The sequence below is a fragment of the Tetrahymena thermophila genome (assembly GCF_000189635.1).
Source record: "Tetrahymena thermophila SB210 genomic scaffold scf_8254406, whole genome shotgun sequence".
Lineage (NCBI taxonomy): Eukaryota > Ciliophora > Oligohymenophorea > Hymenostomatida > Tetrahymenidae > Tetrahymena > Tetrahymena thermophila.
In genome coordinates this window covers 457958-476042 of record NW_002476188.1, presented here as the reverse complement: position 1 = coordinate 476042, position 18085 = coordinate 457958, and the positions used below count along the sequence as shown (strand labels likewise).

The 18085-nt window shown below is 22.1% G+C and overlaps 5 protein-coding genes across 5 annotated transcripts; 3 read left to right on the top strand and 2 right to left on the bottom strand. All coding sequences in view use genetic code 6, as the record gives it.

Annotated features, from left to right (window-relative positions):
* Positions 1-1747: 1747 nt before the first annotated feature.
* On the top strand, positions 1748-7725 carry TTHERM_00245810 (transmembrane protein, putative; the record flags this gene model as incomplete). Its single annotated transcript, XM_001023809.2, has 2 exons — positions 1748-2178; positions 2589-7725. 2 exons carry the CDS (start codon positions 1748-1750, stop codon positions 7723-7725), a joined length of 5568 nt encoding a protein of 1855 aa, XP_001023809.2.
* Positions 7726-9358: 1633 nt separating this feature from the next.
* Positions 9359-13024, top strand: TTHERM_00245800 (tetratricopeptide repeat protein; the record flags this gene model as incomplete). The annotated part of the gene is made up of 7 exons (XM_001023808.2): positions 9359-9513; positions 9650-10421; positions 10662-11495; positions 11553-11619; positions 11992-12588; positions 12653-12709; positions 12918-13024. The coding sequence occupies 7 exons, from the start codon at positions 9359-9361 to the stop codon at positions 13022-13024; spliced, it is 2589 nt and encodes an 862-aa protein (XP_001023808.2).
* A 1036-nt stretch (positions 13025-14060) lies between these two features.
* On the top strand, positions 14061-14417 carry TTHERM_00245790 (hypothetical protein; the record flags this gene model as incomplete). Its single annotated transcript, XM_001023807.1, has 1 exon — positions 14061-14417. One exon carries the CDS (start codon positions 14061-14063, stop codon positions 14415-14417), a length of 357 nt encoding a protein of 118 aa, XP_001023807.1.
* A 202-nt stretch (positions 14418-14619) lies between these two features.
* TTHERM_00245780 (glycoside hydrolase family 5 protein) lies at positions 14620-15681 on the bottom strand (the record flags this gene model as incomplete). Its single annotated transcript, XM_001023806.1, has 1 exon — positions 14620-15681. One exon carries the CDS (start codon positions 15679-15681, stop codon positions 14620-14622), a length of 1062 nt encoding a protein of 353 aa, XP_001023806.1.
* A 1149-nt stretch (positions 15682-16830) lies between these two features.
* TTHERM_000245779 (glycoside hydrolase family 5 protein) lies at positions 16831-17898 on the bottom strand (the record flags this gene model as incomplete). The annotated part of the gene is made up of 1 exon (XM_012799936.1): positions 16831-17898. The coding sequence occupies one exon, from the start codon at positions 17896-17898 to the stop codon at positions 16831-16833; it is 1068 nt and encodes a 355-aa protein (XP_012655390.1).
* Positions 17899-18085: the final 187 nt, after the last annotated feature.

Here is an 18085-nt window from a genome sequence, read left to right as displayed (position 1 = left end):
TAATAAAATTTCAATAAGTAACCATAATAGTTTATAACTTAACACTAATAAAGATTTATCATAAATTAATGACTCCACTAATTTTTAATTAAATAATTAAATTCAAAATTAATAATAATAATTATCAAATCTTTCAGATAAAATTTAATATATCAATAATGGATTTTAAGATAATAAAACATGCTTTTAAAATGAAAATAAAAACGAAATAAAATTAGAAAATATTCAAAGTAATTAAGTAATCAACTAAATTTCAAAAGAAAGTTTTATAAAAATAAATTAAAGAAAGAGAGAGTTATTCTATTTTACAATAAGGAAGGCTATGATGGAAATAATAGGGAAATAAGATACAAAGTAAATAATGCTATATCTTAGCAAACTCAGATTCTAATAGTAATACCAGAAAAAAAAACAATTAAACTAAAAACAACAAATGAATGACAAAAATGAATTTATTAACAACTTGATAGAAAACACTCAGCTTCAAAAAAAAATTTATAAAAAAATAATAATTGCTATTACAAGCGATTTAAGTATTATAAATAATAAATCTAAAGAGTATTTGATTCTAGAAGATAGCCTTTTATATCATTAGATAGAGCTATATATTTTAATTAAAGACAATAATCTTTCAACATATGAAAGTGACATATCTTAGTAGAGCAAGAAATCGCCAATATTTTATTTTTTTTCTGAATAGAATTTATTAAGATATTTAGTTAATAGCAGATGTTCTTAGTATCATTCTTATCACCCATTAATAGTGGAACATTTTTGAAGAATTAACCACTTATAATTAATAAAATATACTTTTTAATTAAATTATATTTAATAGCAATTACAAGTATTTTAATTTGTGCTCAAAAATTTAATATATTTTTAAAATATTCAATTGATTACTTGAAGATTAACTCTTTTTATTTCATGAGCTTTAAAATAAATAGTTTTGAATTTTCATTAAAATATATATAAAAAAAATTAATATTTAAATAAATTTTATCTTCAGTTTAGTATTTATTCAAGCATTTTTATTTTCATTGAAAAAACTATAATTTGAATTTTTAATAATAACAAAATTATAATTTAATGATTAGAATATGAATTTTTCTTACTTGAATTAAACATTCTCCAATCAAAAATTGATTCACTAAATTAATTTTTGTAGAACAGCTAACAAAATTTGATAGAATATTTTATTAACTTGTATAGAAGTCTTAATTTCATTAAAAAATCTAAAATTTCTATTACATGTTTTATTTTATATTTTCATTTTATACAAACTCAATAGAAAATTATTATTTATTTACTAAAATATAAATGCTAAAAAAAATATTATTACAAACAATATTTTCTAGAAAAAATAGTAAATAAATACAAAGATGAATTTATAAAAAATTTCTTAAAAATTTAAAAAATCATCTAAGTAATTAAATGGAAAGATTATTTATAGGTTATCAGTGACGAATTATGTTTTTTTAGTATATCAAATTATATGTCATCACTTATTTATAAATACCTTTGTGGTGATTTAGTGAGTGAATATTGAAAATTAATTAATTTTTGATAACTATTACTGCGCAAAGACTTTTCATACGTATAATTTGTTCAATTATTTTACTAATAACAAAAAAGAAGAAAAGAGAATCATATAAAACTTCAAAGTATCTAATTTATTGAGAAATTTACTTAATAACAAAGCAACTAAAGTGTAAAGAAAGCTGTGATATTAAAATTTTTGAAGTATAATATGAATATCCTAATCAAAGCGTAAAGCAAAATTATAGAAATAACTCAAAGAACTTAGTTTCGTATAATATTTATTGTAGGATTTCCATAATTGCTTCTCTTAGTGATTATTCTCATTTACATAAACTTAAATTATAAATAATCTCTATCCGAAGTTGATGAATTCTCAAGTAACATGTATGAGCAAGAGATTTATTTAGTTTAAATATAAAATAAGGCTCAACTTGACCCGCTTTATCAAAATATCTAGCATGAAGAGTGGGTTATAAATTTGCTATAGAATTTAAACACTAAAATGTTAAATGGGCAGATTATAGTTAATAATAAATTCATAAGTCCTATTCTCAATATCTAAAACACTTATAATAATATTGGTGATAGCTATTTGCTTAATCTATATAAAAAAAATAGTTCTTATTTGGTATCAAGTTGGTAAATTTTTAAATTGATATATTTAATAAAAAATATCATACTTTGATTTTTATTCATTTAGATAAATCTTTCAGTATTTTTTGTAGATTTGTCTGTCTTATTTTTCCTCTATTTTCATCAAGAATTTCACCATGAATTAAAATAAATTTTTAAATAATTATTTTAAACTTTCTGGTTTAGATTCCAATTTATTTTTGTCTTGATTTAAAAATTGATTATTTTATCATATAAATCAAATGTTTTTATTTGAAATTTTATCTTATTTTTGAAAGATCATCAATTAAATATTTACTATTTAAATAATTTATTCTTAAATTTGATCTGATTTTAGCAAATATTTTTTAGAATCAATAATTATGGCAAACTTTAAAAAATATATTTTGCAAATTAATATTTTAATTTATTAAAAGGCATCAAAAAGACACTCTCAATATAAGAGAATTAAACTAACTATCTTTGGACTAACTCAGAAATGCAAGTATCACTGATTTTTTTTCAAGAGCTGCCCTTTTTGCTAATCGGTTAAAGTAGTAGTAAACTAATATCGTTAATATAGTAGATAAATCTTATTTTACGGCTTTTAATTCTGATGGAATGTTTTTCGGGGCTGGAGCTAATATGACTTTTTAGAATATTACAGATCCACCACCTTGCTAAATGAGTAAATATAATATGGATTCTAGGTGTTAAGGATACTTTTAAGACAGCATGAGGCTCTATCAATTCCCCTTTGTTGGATATTTTCCTATGCTTTTTATGTATGACTCTAATAACAATCCTTATTTGTCAACTGGATTCTGTAAAAAAGTATATACTCCAGAGAGCTTTTTTTAGAAATATAGTAGCCAGCTATAAAGCAGCTTCACTCAAAATTCAAATATTTTTTCAATTGTTTGCTAAGGAATTTAGGTTTAGTAGAATATAATAACATTTTAAAATTTAGGTAATAACTAAGCCTTAAGAATTTTAATTGAACCAATTACATAAAGTGTTGTCTACTAAACTTATTTTTAAATATAGCCAAACGTTATTCATACTCTAAATGAAACCTATTTGTATTAATTAGAAGAAGATTAGAAGATTTTATTCTTGAAATAGATTTAAAGTTTTTTTTATCAAAATTATATTTTGGAAGAATGTTCTTTTGACAAAAACTACATTCTAAATTTAAACAATAAATAGAAGATAGGATAATTTAACTTTTATCAATAAAAACAGGAGATGGTTGCATCACTTTAATTTACCTATGTGATAGATAAAAATATAATATCAAATCAAACTGTTAAAAATCAAGCTTAGTTTTGTTACCTGAATAATTTATTACTTATTACAATAATGTCTAAAGATTAGCTCTAAGCTTAGGCAGTAGCTTTAGGAAAATAGATAGAATAAGTAGATTTAACCTTTAGAATATTAATGTATTGCATAATATTCATATCTATCGTAATAACTTTATATTAATCTGTAAGGATAAGCAAGATGATTAACAACTCTGTTGAACATCTGACTGATATTCTAAAGAAGATTAGAGTGGATGAAGAAACAAAAAATATGATTTTGTTTGAGGATGGAATATTTTCAGGGGATTTTGAAATTGATTATTCACAATTATTCTTATCTTCTGATATGCTCCTGCTCTATTAAAGCTTTTAAAATTTATTTTAAACACTCATTTTTACAACCTAAAATATTTTTGGTTAAGATTAAAGCTTAACTTTGATAGAATTATCAAAATAAATAAAATATTTTCGCTAAATTAAGAATTGTAAAGCTCTAGGAATTTGCTACAATAATATAGGAAGCATTCATTTCAATAATAGCAGATTTTTGGAAGCATTGGAGAATTTTAATTAAGCAATAATTTATTGTAAATATGAAATGAGTGAGTTTTAAGATAAAGTCAGCTTAACTCAAAAATCTAAAACAGAGCAAGTATGCAAAAATGAATAAAATGATTGCTAAATTAAAAAAGCAGATTTTTGTACATTTAAATACATCAGTAATCTATTAAATATTTTGAGAAAATTTTTTATCTAGATCAGGTAAAAATTAAAATCTAAAGGTGAGTAAATGTTACAGTAAAATATTCAAAACTAAAAAGATCTAATCAACAACCTGTTTACTCATAGAATTGATAATCAATATTACATTTAATAAGAATAAAATGAGTTTAATTAAATGTTATATAATAGAAAATATAACTTTCTAATTTCTTTGGTATATTATAACATTCAGCATCAAAAATACATTTGGCTTTGGGATACTATAGAGAGTCTAGTTGATGAATTAAATAATTTAGCTATTCCAAATTATAATTTGAAACTTAAAATGGGAATTCTCTTGAATCTAGTTATGATGCATATAAAATTTAACAAAGGAGATTGTAATGAAAATTACAAGGTAATAGAAAACAGTGAACAATTATATGAAGCTTTAAAAGCTTTGAAAGACTCTGAATATTTATAGCATTAGTAAATTTAATAAAATGACTCAAAAAATTAGGAATAAATTAAATAGGCTCATGAGCTAACAATATATGAAACAATAGAAAATTGCAGTAGTTATAATATAAATAAAGCTTCAGAAAATAATGAATAGACTATAAAATTCATTAAAAACGAAAAACAAGATCATTAAATGTAATATTAATTAAATAGCTTGAGCCCGATACAAAACCAGTCAATTTTAACTACATAAAAACCTATTTTGGATTATTTAATGAGTTTTCAGAATCAAGCCAATTCCACCTATAATCCATTTATAAAAAATAACTCAAAAACCAATTTAGATTTTTAGTCTTAGCAAACTGATTTTCAAACACTTGAATTCAACTCTCCAATTAAAAATAATAAGATTAGCTCACCAGGATAAGAAGCATTTGCAAAATATCCAAGAAAGTACTTTGAAAAAAAATAAGATACAATTTAAAACGAAAGCAAAAGCTACTTTTAAAATTTTGTTATTAATTTGAATTTAGAAAGCTAAAATTAAGATTTCCTTAATCAAAAATCTATAATTTCGAATTTAAATACTCCCAAATCTCCAAAATTTTAATTTTTTCAGGAGAACATTAACTACCAATTAAGTCAATTTACACCAAAATGTATAAAGTAATCTTCAAGTTAAGCAAATCTTAGAAAAAAGAGTTCAATGTACCTAACAAGAAAAAAACAAAATAGTTTTTATGATATTCAAAGTACAAATAAATCAAAAATTATAGGAAGTAATAATTTGCATACTAAAAAAACAAGAAATAGTTTAAAGTAAAATCTAAACTAGCTTGACACTTAATTTCTAATTTCTAGTAATAGCAAGAGACTCAATGATATATAAGGATAACCTTATTGTAAATTAAAAAATAGAAAACAATCAGATATGCTTAGCGAGAGATTGAACAACTCAAGTAATTTCTACTTACATGGATTTGGAGAAGATAGAAATACTTATGATTTACATGAAGAAGCTGTTTTATCATTCTTAATGGATTAAAGAGCAAATGACAAAGCAAATAAATAAAACTACTACTAAGCAGCTGAAGAGATTACTGAGATGTTTGAGAAATGCAATATAATTACTCCTTATTAATTCAATAGGAGCTTTAAGAGACTATTAAAAATTTTTGAATAGTTTAAACTAAATCATAAATGTATTGAGCAGTTTTACATTAAATTTGTTAAAGATATTTCTTTTAAAATCTGTGTCCTTCACATAGATTTAGATAGTGAGGATTTATAAAATACCAACAAAACTGTAAATTAATAAATTAATAACAACGATAAATAACATTTGAAAGAATAAAAAAAGCAGCAAGATTTACTTGAATAGCTAGAGGAAATAAATTAAAAAGAGAGAGTAGTTAATTTGTGTTCTGCTATATTAGATAAAGTGATCAAAAAAGATGATGATTATTTTGGATTTTTAGCTTCTTCGATAAGAGACATGTTTATAAAGTAACACATTTCAATAATTAATTAACCATGGATTAAAAGAAATGTTATAATTTCTGTTTTAAATAACTATATTGATTAATTAGAAACCTAAAATTCAATATAAATATCTCAACATTAATTAAACAAAGCAAATAAATTAAGAATTCGATACATGAAATCAAATGAAGAGAAAATAACCAATCCTATGAATTAAATAGATCTTAGTAGAATTAAATCTCATTCTCTTATGAATCATCCAGTGAACCTTAAATAAAGATCTCTCACTTTTCATAATCTTTTATAAAAATAATAAATAAATGATCCTAAAAATTAATATCCAAAGACAACTAAAAATTATTCAATCGAATCAGAAAAGAGAAACTTAAATTTTAATTTTTAATTGGATAATCAATATTCAAAATAAATTTTAAATAGCCCTAGCGCATCAAACTTTTAATAAATTTAAACAAATCTACAGAGATGCTAAGAAAATTTAATCAACAACAGTGTTTTGAATAAAAATATAAATAAGTAGTAAATTAATTAAATAAGAAGCCCTAAATAGGAAGAACAATAAAGTATATTAGAAGTTTCAATAGATGAAAAATAATTGTTGGGTTAAAAAATAAGCTCTATCAATAATTCGCAAATGAGTTAATAACTCTTAAATAATTAATAAAGAAGTTAATTAGATGAGACTGATTTAAATGAAAATAGTTCATCTTAGAGGATAGAAAAAAATATTAACCTTAGCCCAATTTAAGAGGAAGTGTCAAGAAAAAATCTTATGATAGAGGAATTATAGTTGGATTAAACAAAAAACGATGTAAATAAATGTCTATCTATTTACTAAAAAAAATAGAGCAAATATTAAAAAATTTAAACTTAAGATTCTACAAATCAAATTTTTAAATAAAATTATAAGAATAATAAAAATATAATTTCACTTGGTCTTTAAAATTCTATACCTAAAATATTATCTGAGGAGGACTTAAAAAACAAAAAAAATTTAGATAAACTACCATCTTCTTCTAAGAAGAGTTTTCTGAAGTTAAATTAAATACAATTTTTTGAAAAATAGTAAAAAGATTAATAATAAATAAATTTAGAAGATGCTAAGAGAAGAAAGAAATAAATATTTTATTTGAGTGTTAGAAAAGCTCTTTAAGAAGTAACAGGACAACATACAGGTTAAGCTATATTATATTAATTAATGGAATCAAAATTTAAAAATAAAAATAACCAAGTTATGGAAAAGCATATGATAGATATGAAAAAGGAATATGTTGATGATATCCTTTACCTTAACAGATTTTAAGAAAAGCTCTTTAAAAAATTCATAATTTTAGTAATCTAAGATCTAAATATGGTAGATTAGACTTAACCAGAATTTGAAATGCTTCATTCAGAGCTTATAAAATTAAATGTAGAGTTGTGTATTCTAATCCAAAATGAGCATCTTTCAACTAAAGAAGATAGTAAGGATAGTTAAAAAGGCCAAGAGAAGTTTTAATAAATATCTTATTTCTATTGTGAGTAAAATCTATTGCTTTACCTATTAAACTGCAGAAATTCTAAATACCACAATATAACTCCAACAATAATAGAGCACTTCTGACAAAAAAGTTATTCTAACCCAAAGCGACTACCTTAAAACTATAGAAGTTATCATGGATTTTTAAAGGTCCAAGTGAATTTTTCAGAAATATCTTATTTCTATTGTGAATTAACTCTATTTCTTTGCCTTTTAAATTTCATAAACTCTAAATACAGTAAAATTAATCCTACAATATTTTAAGAATTTTGATAAAAATAGTTTTAGCTCAAAATAATTTAAGCAATTGTATATAAAAATATTTCTATTATAATCTAAAAACATATAAAACTGAATTTTTCAATAACTTTATTTTGAATAACAAATATTAAGCTAGAGAGAATTTAAAAAACCAAATATTGATCCAGCATAAAAATTATTTAAATAGACAAAATTTATAAATAAAAAGTTTTTTTATAGTTTTAATTATACAGGTGAAATTTTGCTTATTTAAGATTGTAAGTAATGTTTTTATCAATATATAAATATAATTCTTATTTAGATGTATTTCACAAAGTTAACAATTTAATATTCAATTCTATTTAAAAATTATTTTTATTTTAAACCCAAAATTTAGATTTTATATAAAAATTTTAATTAATAAACAAAAAATAATATATTTTTTAGATATTGAAAACATATCAAATTAAAATTAACTTCTTTTTTTAATTTTTTTACATTTATATTTTAATTTATAATAGTTATTTTTAACTTAATTAATAAATTTTATTTTCTTCTTTGGTTTCAAATTTTTTGCTTTTGATTAGAAATATATTTAAATTAATTTATGTTAATAATTATCATAGAAAACAGATTAGAAGTGTAAATTTTCATCTTTTAATTTATTTAATAGCAGCAACTATCTCTATATTACAAATTTTTGGTTAGTATTTTTTTATTCTTACATTTTATTTTTCAAAACATACATAATTAATGTAATCTAGTTTGAGTAAACAGAATTCTTAACATATAAAAAAAATATCTAAAGAGTCTTATATGTTGGATAATATATTATTAATAATTTGATAATTATACTTGTTTATTTTTTTACTATTGATTAATGGAGATATTCATTTCTATCTAAAAATTAATTAAATTATACGAAATCTTGATGAGAATACCAAATATGATAATTTAGTAAAGTAATCATAAATAACTCTAAATGCATGAACAAATAAACAAGTATTAGTAAATTAAAATAAAAACATTTGTTAGCTTAAAGCTAATAATTTAGTAAAGTTGTTGTATTCTAATTATCTATTTATTAAAAAGTAGGAAAATAGTTGATAGAATACGTACAAATAGCATGGATCTAAAATTTATTACTGATAAAAATTTATAACAAGACAGAAACGCAAAGAAGGATGTGCTGAAACAATAAAAAAGCCATATTTAAAAAGATTTTAAGAAGAAGAAATAGTCTTGTTTTAAAAATACTTTCGTTTAGATATATTTAATTACTTTGTTCCCTCAATTAATTATCATTATTTTTACATTATTTTCGAGTTATTTGCTCAAAGTTGAGCAGGATAATTTAATAAATGAATACTTAAATTCTTCTTTTTAGAATCAATTTAATCTTCGCCAAAATCAAAATTTAGCAGTTTTGATATAGCTAAATAGCTAGCTTTAGTAGAAGTAATGGGAAATCAATTTAATGGCAAAATTTTTTTAGAAGGTAGAGAAAGGAAATGTTTCTCTAAACAATAAATATGTGCCTATCTTGCTTAATATTTAGAGGACTTTCAATAACTTAGAAGATACAAATACAATAAAAATATACTAAAAAAATAAGATATTTGCCTCAAGTTGGTAATTATTTTGTTTTAAAATTTAAATATTTTAGTTTATAATTGTCTATTTAATAAATTGAATGTAAATATATAAGTATATATTTAGCAATAAATAAATAGAAACAAATTTAATTATTATTAATTATATATAATAGGAATGATATTAATGATAACACTTTATAAGAATTGAATTAGTTTTCGATGTAATAACTGAAAAAAATTACATATGTGAACACAATCATGAAACCTATAGAATTTTAAAATAATTTAATTAACTCAAATTAGAATAATTAGGAGATTTAATTTGAAGAGATATTTTATGGTTTTTCATCAAATGGGCTTCTTTATTAAACTAGCACAAATACTAGTTACACAAAATAGTAAGATGAAGTAAATTGCTCTTCTGTAGCGTATTATCCAGATGTAAGATGTTTGAATTGGTTTAGTGATACAGCATAATAACTAGATTTGAAAATATTCCCACCTGTTTAATATTATAATAGCTCAGATTTACCTTATTAAGCTATTTTCTTATGCAAAAGAAATGAACTTGAAAATAATAATTTTTTTGTTATTTGTTAATCGATTGATCTTTAGCAGTTTTACAATTTTTTTTAGTTCAAAACTACTTTTTCATTTTCTTAGTCAATATTCGATGCAGATCTGAAAAATATTATTTATAATTCGTATTTTTTGGATAAGAAAAACTATCTTTCAAATGAATCTTGTATGAGGAACATCACTTACTGTGTAATTCAAAATTTAGATACTGCTTAAATTAACGAAATAAATAAAATAATTTCAATTTTAAAATAAAATAAAATTTCAACTAAAGAAATAAAAAATTAGATAGATTTATATGAAACATTAAATTAAAGCTAATAAAATATTGTGCTTTAGATAGAAGGAGATGAATATTATGTGATTGTAAATTATATAAAAGTTGTTGACAAAATATAAATAGATTCATAAACTGCTCAGTATTCTATTCAAACAGCTTATTTATTGATAGATACCCTATCTAAAAGCTAATATTAAAACTCTGAATAATAATTATGCGAAAAACTAAAATAAAACAACTTCTACTTTAATTTATCTATTTATCTAATTTTATTTATAATAATAATTTCATCGGTTGTTTTACTTTATTACTCATTTTTTATGTAGAGGCTAATTGACTATCCTATAGAGCACTTAACACAAATTTTGAAATAGTTTTCTCTAGAAGATAGTAAATCTGCTTTAAAAAGATATTAAGACGAAGGCTAATATATAGAAAATACTCCTGTCCATTAAGAATTTACATAAAATTTTGATATTGAAAAAAGTTAGATTTCATAAATGAATATTGAAAACCTTTTCTCAACTAAAGAGACTAAAACCTTGTTTATGACTTTTTAGAATTTATTTAAGACTTTAAATTTTACTCTTTAAAACTATTATGAACAAAACGATAACGGTTGCTCAACATTACTGCAATTTAATTAATAAGTGGAGCACTTTAGTAAATTTTCTAATATTCGTGCCCTTGGTGTATTGTACAATAATATGGGAAATATTCATTTCAATAATGAAAGATATATAGAAGCTATGGAATGTTACTAATAGTCTATAATTTCTTCTAATTATGAGCTTTAGTTTTATAAGGAAAAGCAAAAAAAAGATAACACTAACAATATAAACCTTCGAACTAAAAGAAATACTGCTTAAACTAAAAATTTTAGCAAGCTAAATATAGAATAAGACTAGCAAGAAAACAAAGTAGAATAAACACAATTTTATACTAAAGAATATGATAAAACCTTTCAATCAAATGTAACCTAATTTCATAAGTTAAGTAAACTAGAATAGTCTAATAAAAAAATGAATAAAATTTAATCAAGTTAAACTAATCAAATAAATAATAATAATAACATAGACTAAAGTGTTGAAACTAGTAAATATAACATAATTGGATCAATTTACAAAAAAATTTTGTAGACCTCTGTAAAATCTAAAAATGTAAGCAATTAATAGGATTTTTAAAATTAAGCTAATGTAACTTTTACCAATTTAAAGTTATCTTAATCATAAAAAAATAAATAAGAAAAGCAATCAGATGTGTAAAGTAGTTCATTTGACAGAAGTAAGCAACATATTCAAAATGAAAATTAATTTAAAAAGTATTTTAAATAGAAAATAAAAAATAAGTATGAATTATACTGGAAGTTATTTAATCGAAAGTTTAATTTTACCAAAGCATTAATAACTTATACTAATAAGCATTAATTGAATCAATTTCTATCTGATGGGATAATTAAGCATTTCGAAGAACTGCTAGAAATTAATAGAAAATACTTAAATAATTAAAGCTAACTTACTTTTATTGTAAATTTTTATTATACCAACTTTCTCTCTCTAACTGGAGAGATATAATTAGCGAAGCAAAGGATCATTTAAAGTTTCAAATAATATTAATAAATAACAAATAATTTTCTCTTATTGATGGACATTTAAGGAGTCTAAAATTTAAAGAGATAAACAAAGGATTCCTTTTTTTAGCACTAAACAATAATATTTGAAAGCGACTTTTAAAAAAAATAAAATGATTAAAGAGAAAAATAGAATTGTATGTAATGTGACTTCTTCCAAATAAATGATCTTAATTAAGAAAAAAATAAATTACAAATTAATTAAACAAAACATAAAAATTAGTCATTTGATATTTAGTAAAAATTATATTCTTAAAAAGTAATTTCTTTATAATCTGATTAAAAGAAAAATAATTTACAATAATCTTATTTGGATAATTTTGAAAATATTTACATTAATTTAGAGAGATATTATGATCTTATGAAATAGATAAGTTTTAATAAAAATTATTGGCAAGCCTAAAGTGCAGATAAAATTCAAATTTAAACAAGTAAAAACTCATTTTATAACAAAATAGAAGTATCTTTCAATTAATATTATTAGAATTCTTAAAATAGCTTAGTAAGTAGTACTTAATAATTTAATCTAACATAATTAAAAGAGCAAAGTCTTGATGATAAAGATAACACAGGTACTTATCTAAATAAAAATAATAACTAATAAAAGAGCTTCTACATTGAAGGTAATACTACAAAAGAATTTCATTAAAAATAATATCAATAGTAATAAAATAATAATAACAATAGTAACACCTTACAAAGTAATAAAACAATTAAATAGAAATAATTCACAAAGAATAATGAGTAATTAAAATCTTAAAGTTAATTCTTGAAAAGTATAAAGTTATCCTAACTTTATATGGAATATGATTTATACCATCTATCAAGATTTATTTACACACCAGATATTATGTGTGGCCTGTTAATGTTTTCACAAACGATTATCCTCCTGCATGAAAAAAAAATTATTTAAGGACTATAAATTATGACAGATTATCTTGAAAATCTAAAGTTTGTTCAAAGACAGGTAAGGTATCATCTCTTGGATTTTCTATTTAAAATCGGAAGTAGCATTCCCTTACTTAAGAAACCGATATTAGAACTAAAGGTGATATATGATTTTAAGATCACATTTTCAATTGTTGTAATTTCTGGATGCTAAAACCCAAACTTTTAATATAAATCAAGAAAATTAATTGATTTAATTATGAAAGAAATTCTTACATCCGACTTAGATTAGTTTTGCCTAATTTAATCAGATAATTATTTTAGTGAAGTGATTGCTTTTAGTTAAATGTTAAGAATAAAGTAGTTATGGAAGTAATATTAGAATTTAATAAATTAATTTCTTCCTTTATAAAATGAATATTTTACAAATAAATCTTAATAAAACAATTTCTAAAACAAAAGCTAAATTAACTTCTCTTAAGTAAATAACAATTCTTAAGATTAAAATTTTTAAAAAAATGAAAATAATCTAAGATTTTAAAAATCAAATTAATTGTAAAATTAATACAATAATGGAAGCCAAAATAACCTGAATTACTTGGATGATAATTAAAAAAATAAAAATTAGATTCTAAATAATAATTTACAAAGTTTTTTATTAAACACAAAAAATTAAAGCGATTAATATTTAATTACAGAAAAAACAGATTTTAAAAAAGAATTTGAATTAATAACATATTAAGATTATTAATCATATGATGCTAGTCCAATTAATTTTAAGTATTTAGAAATTAAAGATGAAACTAGCAGTTCAAATTAACAATCAAATAAATCTAATTAATTTTATCAGGATAATTACAATAATTTAAATAATAATTTTTTATAAAACTAAAATAAAATAGGACCAAAATTAACTAAATAAAATCAATTTACGAATATAAAAGACTAAATTAGAGAAAACTAAATAACTAGTAATCAATTCAAGAACTTAGTCTAGTAAGAAATATCTGAAAATATTTATAAAATAAATAACATTACAAATTTTAACAAAGAATATGGATTATACGAGTAGACTAAGTAATTAAAAAATGATTTTCATTTCAAAGATACACAAAAGGATAAAAAAAATATTAATAATTTGAGATTTCATGAAGGAGTTAAAAAAGCAATAGTTTCTTTATTTTCTTTTGATTTTTAGTAATATTATATGTAAAAAAAATGTGTAAAATCAAAGAAATTTGTTGATGAAAAGTAACACGTTTCATATGTGTAGAGATTAATGAATAAAAAATATTTTGTTTACATCTTACAAGATGATATAGATTGCAAAGACAAAAAATTTGAATTAATGTGCTAAGAGTTAAACAGCTTAGGTATAGAGCTTCTTATTTTATAGCTCAACAAACTGTCATCTTTACAAGAATAAAAGGTTTCCTAGCATTATTTTAAAGATCAAATCGTTGTGAGATATTTTTATGATGAAAATAAGATAGCAGAATACCTTTACAATTAGAGAGAAACATATAAATTTAGATAATTTCCTTTAATTTATGAATAATATTGAAGAATAATGTAAAAACCTGATTTCTTTATATTTGTATTTTAAAATGAGTAATAAATGAATCTATTCAAAAATCAAAAAATAAATCTTCTTTTATTTATAAATTTATAAAGATTCTCGTACAAATAATTATAACTTTTTATATTTATATTTTATGTCATATTATTTTAAAAATTATTTATTTATTAACTTATATATTTTTATCTCAATAAACATAAGCCTAAGACTAGGATGTAATATTTTTTATAAATTAGCATTCTTCTTGAGAAAAGCAAGTAGAATTTTACCAAAATATGTCGTGGAACCAAACTTAAGGGACAGGAGCACCTTCAGGAGATCCCCAAGGAAAAACTGTTTAAGTTTTGCCAAAAACTAATCCCCAGTTAATAGCTCCAACGTTATGCTTTTTGAAAATTGGTAAAGAATTTTAGAAAGTTGATCCTATAGTTCTAGCCATATATTCTGTGCATATAATTGGTCTTCCCAGTAACTTCAATTCTAAAATTTTTAATTCGAGTGCGCTAGGCTCAGAATACTTATGGAAAGTTATAATATCAGAATTATGTTTTTAGAAATCATTTAATTTCTAGTTATCATACCACAATCCAGATGTTATAGGTTAGCTGATATTAACTTGCCTAGCATAGCTAAATACATCCTTTAACAAGCTCAATCTGCTGTCGTTGTAATTCGAGTTTCCTGGCTCATTGTATAAATCCCAAAATAGAACTCTTGTGTCCTCAGCAAATTCAGTAAGAATATCCTAAACATACTCCTAATAATCACCATAAACTGGCTAAGAAACTCCAGGACATTAAACCCATTGACTATTATGAACACCAGGAATAGGAGCTGGTTGTTAACCAACGTGAGGGTCATTATTCCAGCAGTCATCAAACAAAACAAAAGTTGTTTTGATATTGAACTGCTCAGTAATATTTAAGAATGTATGCATTCTCTATTTAAAACCACTTTTATCTTCTCCCCAAGCTAAGTAGTGCAAAAATACTCTTATAGTATTAAATCCAATACTACTAGCTTATGACAATTCCTTTTCTATTGTAGTTGGGTCAAAAGATTCAGCTTGCCACATTTCAAGCTAATTAACAGCTGTTGATGGAATAAAATTGCATCCTACTCTCCATCCAATACTTTTATACCAACTGTTAGCTTTCTCAGCAGACCAAAGAGGAGTTGAATGTACTGTGAATAAGAAAATAGAGAAAATAACTATAAAGGTATTTAAATTTTTAACAAATTTTCTCATTTATTTTTAAGTATTTCTATTCAAATATTTTTCGCTTTCTAATTAAAAACAAAATTGATTAAATAAATAATCTTGTTTAAAACGCTATTGATTTTATATAATATTTAGATGTTAATAGTTTACACATTTTTAAATGTGAAATGCACATAATTTAATAAGCAAATGACGCAAATTGTGTCAATCAATCAAACAATTATTACAGACTTCACAAAAATAAATATATTTAAGTTGGCTTAAAGAAGAATTGCTTTTTTTTAACTAAATTTTAAAAAGTTTAAGCCAAATCTTTTTATTAATAAAAAATATTAAAATATTTTTCCTTTATTTATTTATTTTTTTGATTTTTTCACTTTATTTATTTTTTTAAACTGTTTTAGTTTTAATACTTATTTGATGAAATACTTTTGATAAATAATATTTTTTCTTTGAGTAATAAGTTGAATTTTTCCAAAAATTTCATGAGCTAAATTTTAGGAATATTAGTTGCTTTTTTGATTTCAAGGGAAAACATTTTATCTTTTACCAAAAAAAATTCCTAATTTATTGCACAAATATTGCAGCTTTTTAAGATTACAGTAAATTTTCGAAAGCAGATCCAGTCAGTATTTATGGCCATAAATAAATTCTCTGTAATTTATAGGTACTGTATAATTTAAAGGTTTTTCACTCCTTGTGTCTGCCATAGATATTATAAATCAACTATTAGTATTTACAATAGATTATGTATTGAAGGTATATAGAGTAAAAATATAAAAAACTAACAAAAAAAATTTTTTAATTTTTCTGAAAAATTGTTTTGTTTAATTAAATTCATAAATAACATTAATTTTTTTAAAATTTATAAAAAAAATAAATGTGATACTCATTGTTTATAGCAAAATTTTTATAATCCCATACCAGAATTTTAGATTTATGTTCAATTTACTTAAAATTTACCTCCAATTAACTTTAGAAAATTATATTTGAGAGTTAATGCAAGATAAAAAAAAATATTTATTAAAATAAAAAAAATTTAAATTTGAAAAAATAAAATTAATTTTATTTTAATTAAAAGTATAAAAATAAATAGATATAAGTCATTTTTTTCAATTAGTTTCTACAAATTTTAAAAATAAATAATCTACTTTATAAATATATATTTTTCTGTCTTCATACTGTTTCTGTATACTAATTAGAAGTAATATTTTTGATAAATGAGCATTCATCCTATGAGAAGCAAGTTGAATTTTTCCAAAAGATATCATGGAACCAAACTTTAGGGATAGGAGCTCCTTCTGGTGATTTCCAAGGAAAAACAGTTTATGTTTTACCAAAAACTAACCCCCAATTTATAGCACCAACATTATGCTTTTTAAAGATTGGTAATGAATTTTTAAAAGTAGATCCAATAGTTCTGGCCATATATTCTGTACAAATGATAGGTCTGCCATGCTTTTTAAGGTTTTTGATTTCAATCTCAAGTACTTGAGGTAAAGAATACAAATGGAAAGTAATAATATCAGAATTTTCTATTTAAAAGGAATTCAACTTTTTAAAGAAATTCCAAATTCCAGCAGTAACTGGTTGTGAGATATTCACTTCTCTAGCGTATTTAAATACATCTTGTAATAAACTCAATCTGCTTTCATTATGGTTAGAATTACCAGGCTCATTATACAAATCCCAGAATAAAACTCTATTGTCATCAGCAAATTCATTAAGTATATCTTAAACATACTCCTTGTAACTGCCATAAACCGGCTGAGATGTTCCTGGACATTAAACCCACTAACTATTATGAACACCTGGTATAGGAGCTGGTTGTTAGCCAATGTGAGGATCATTCTTCCAACAATCATCAAATAAAACAAAAATTGTTTTTATGTTAAATTACTCAGTAATATTTAAGAATGTGTTCATCCTACTTTTAAAGCCAGTTTTATCTTCTCCCCAAGCTAGATAATGCAAAAATACTCTAACTGTATTAAAGCCAATGCTGTTTGCTAGTTAAAGTTCCTTTTAAATAGTTTAAGGATCAAAAGTTTCTTCCTACCACATTTCAAGCTAATTGACAGCAGTGGAAGGAATAAAATTACATCCTACTCTCCATCCTATTTTATTATACCAATCATTTGCCTTTTCAACTGACCAAAGAGGAGTAGAAAAAACTTGTCTCAATGAAATTGAGAGAATAATCAAAGTCAAAGCTATTTAGATAAAGTTAATTTTTTTTTACATCAACTTTTATTTTTTTATTCTTTTTGTTTTAAAATATTTATAGATAATTCAAAATAAATAAGAATGAAAGCAAATGAGACCTATTTAATAAAAGATATAAATGAAAGATTTAAAATTCATTGATAAGAGGCTAATTAGTAAATTAATAAAATTTTCTGTAAATATATAAATTTAACTATTAGAAATT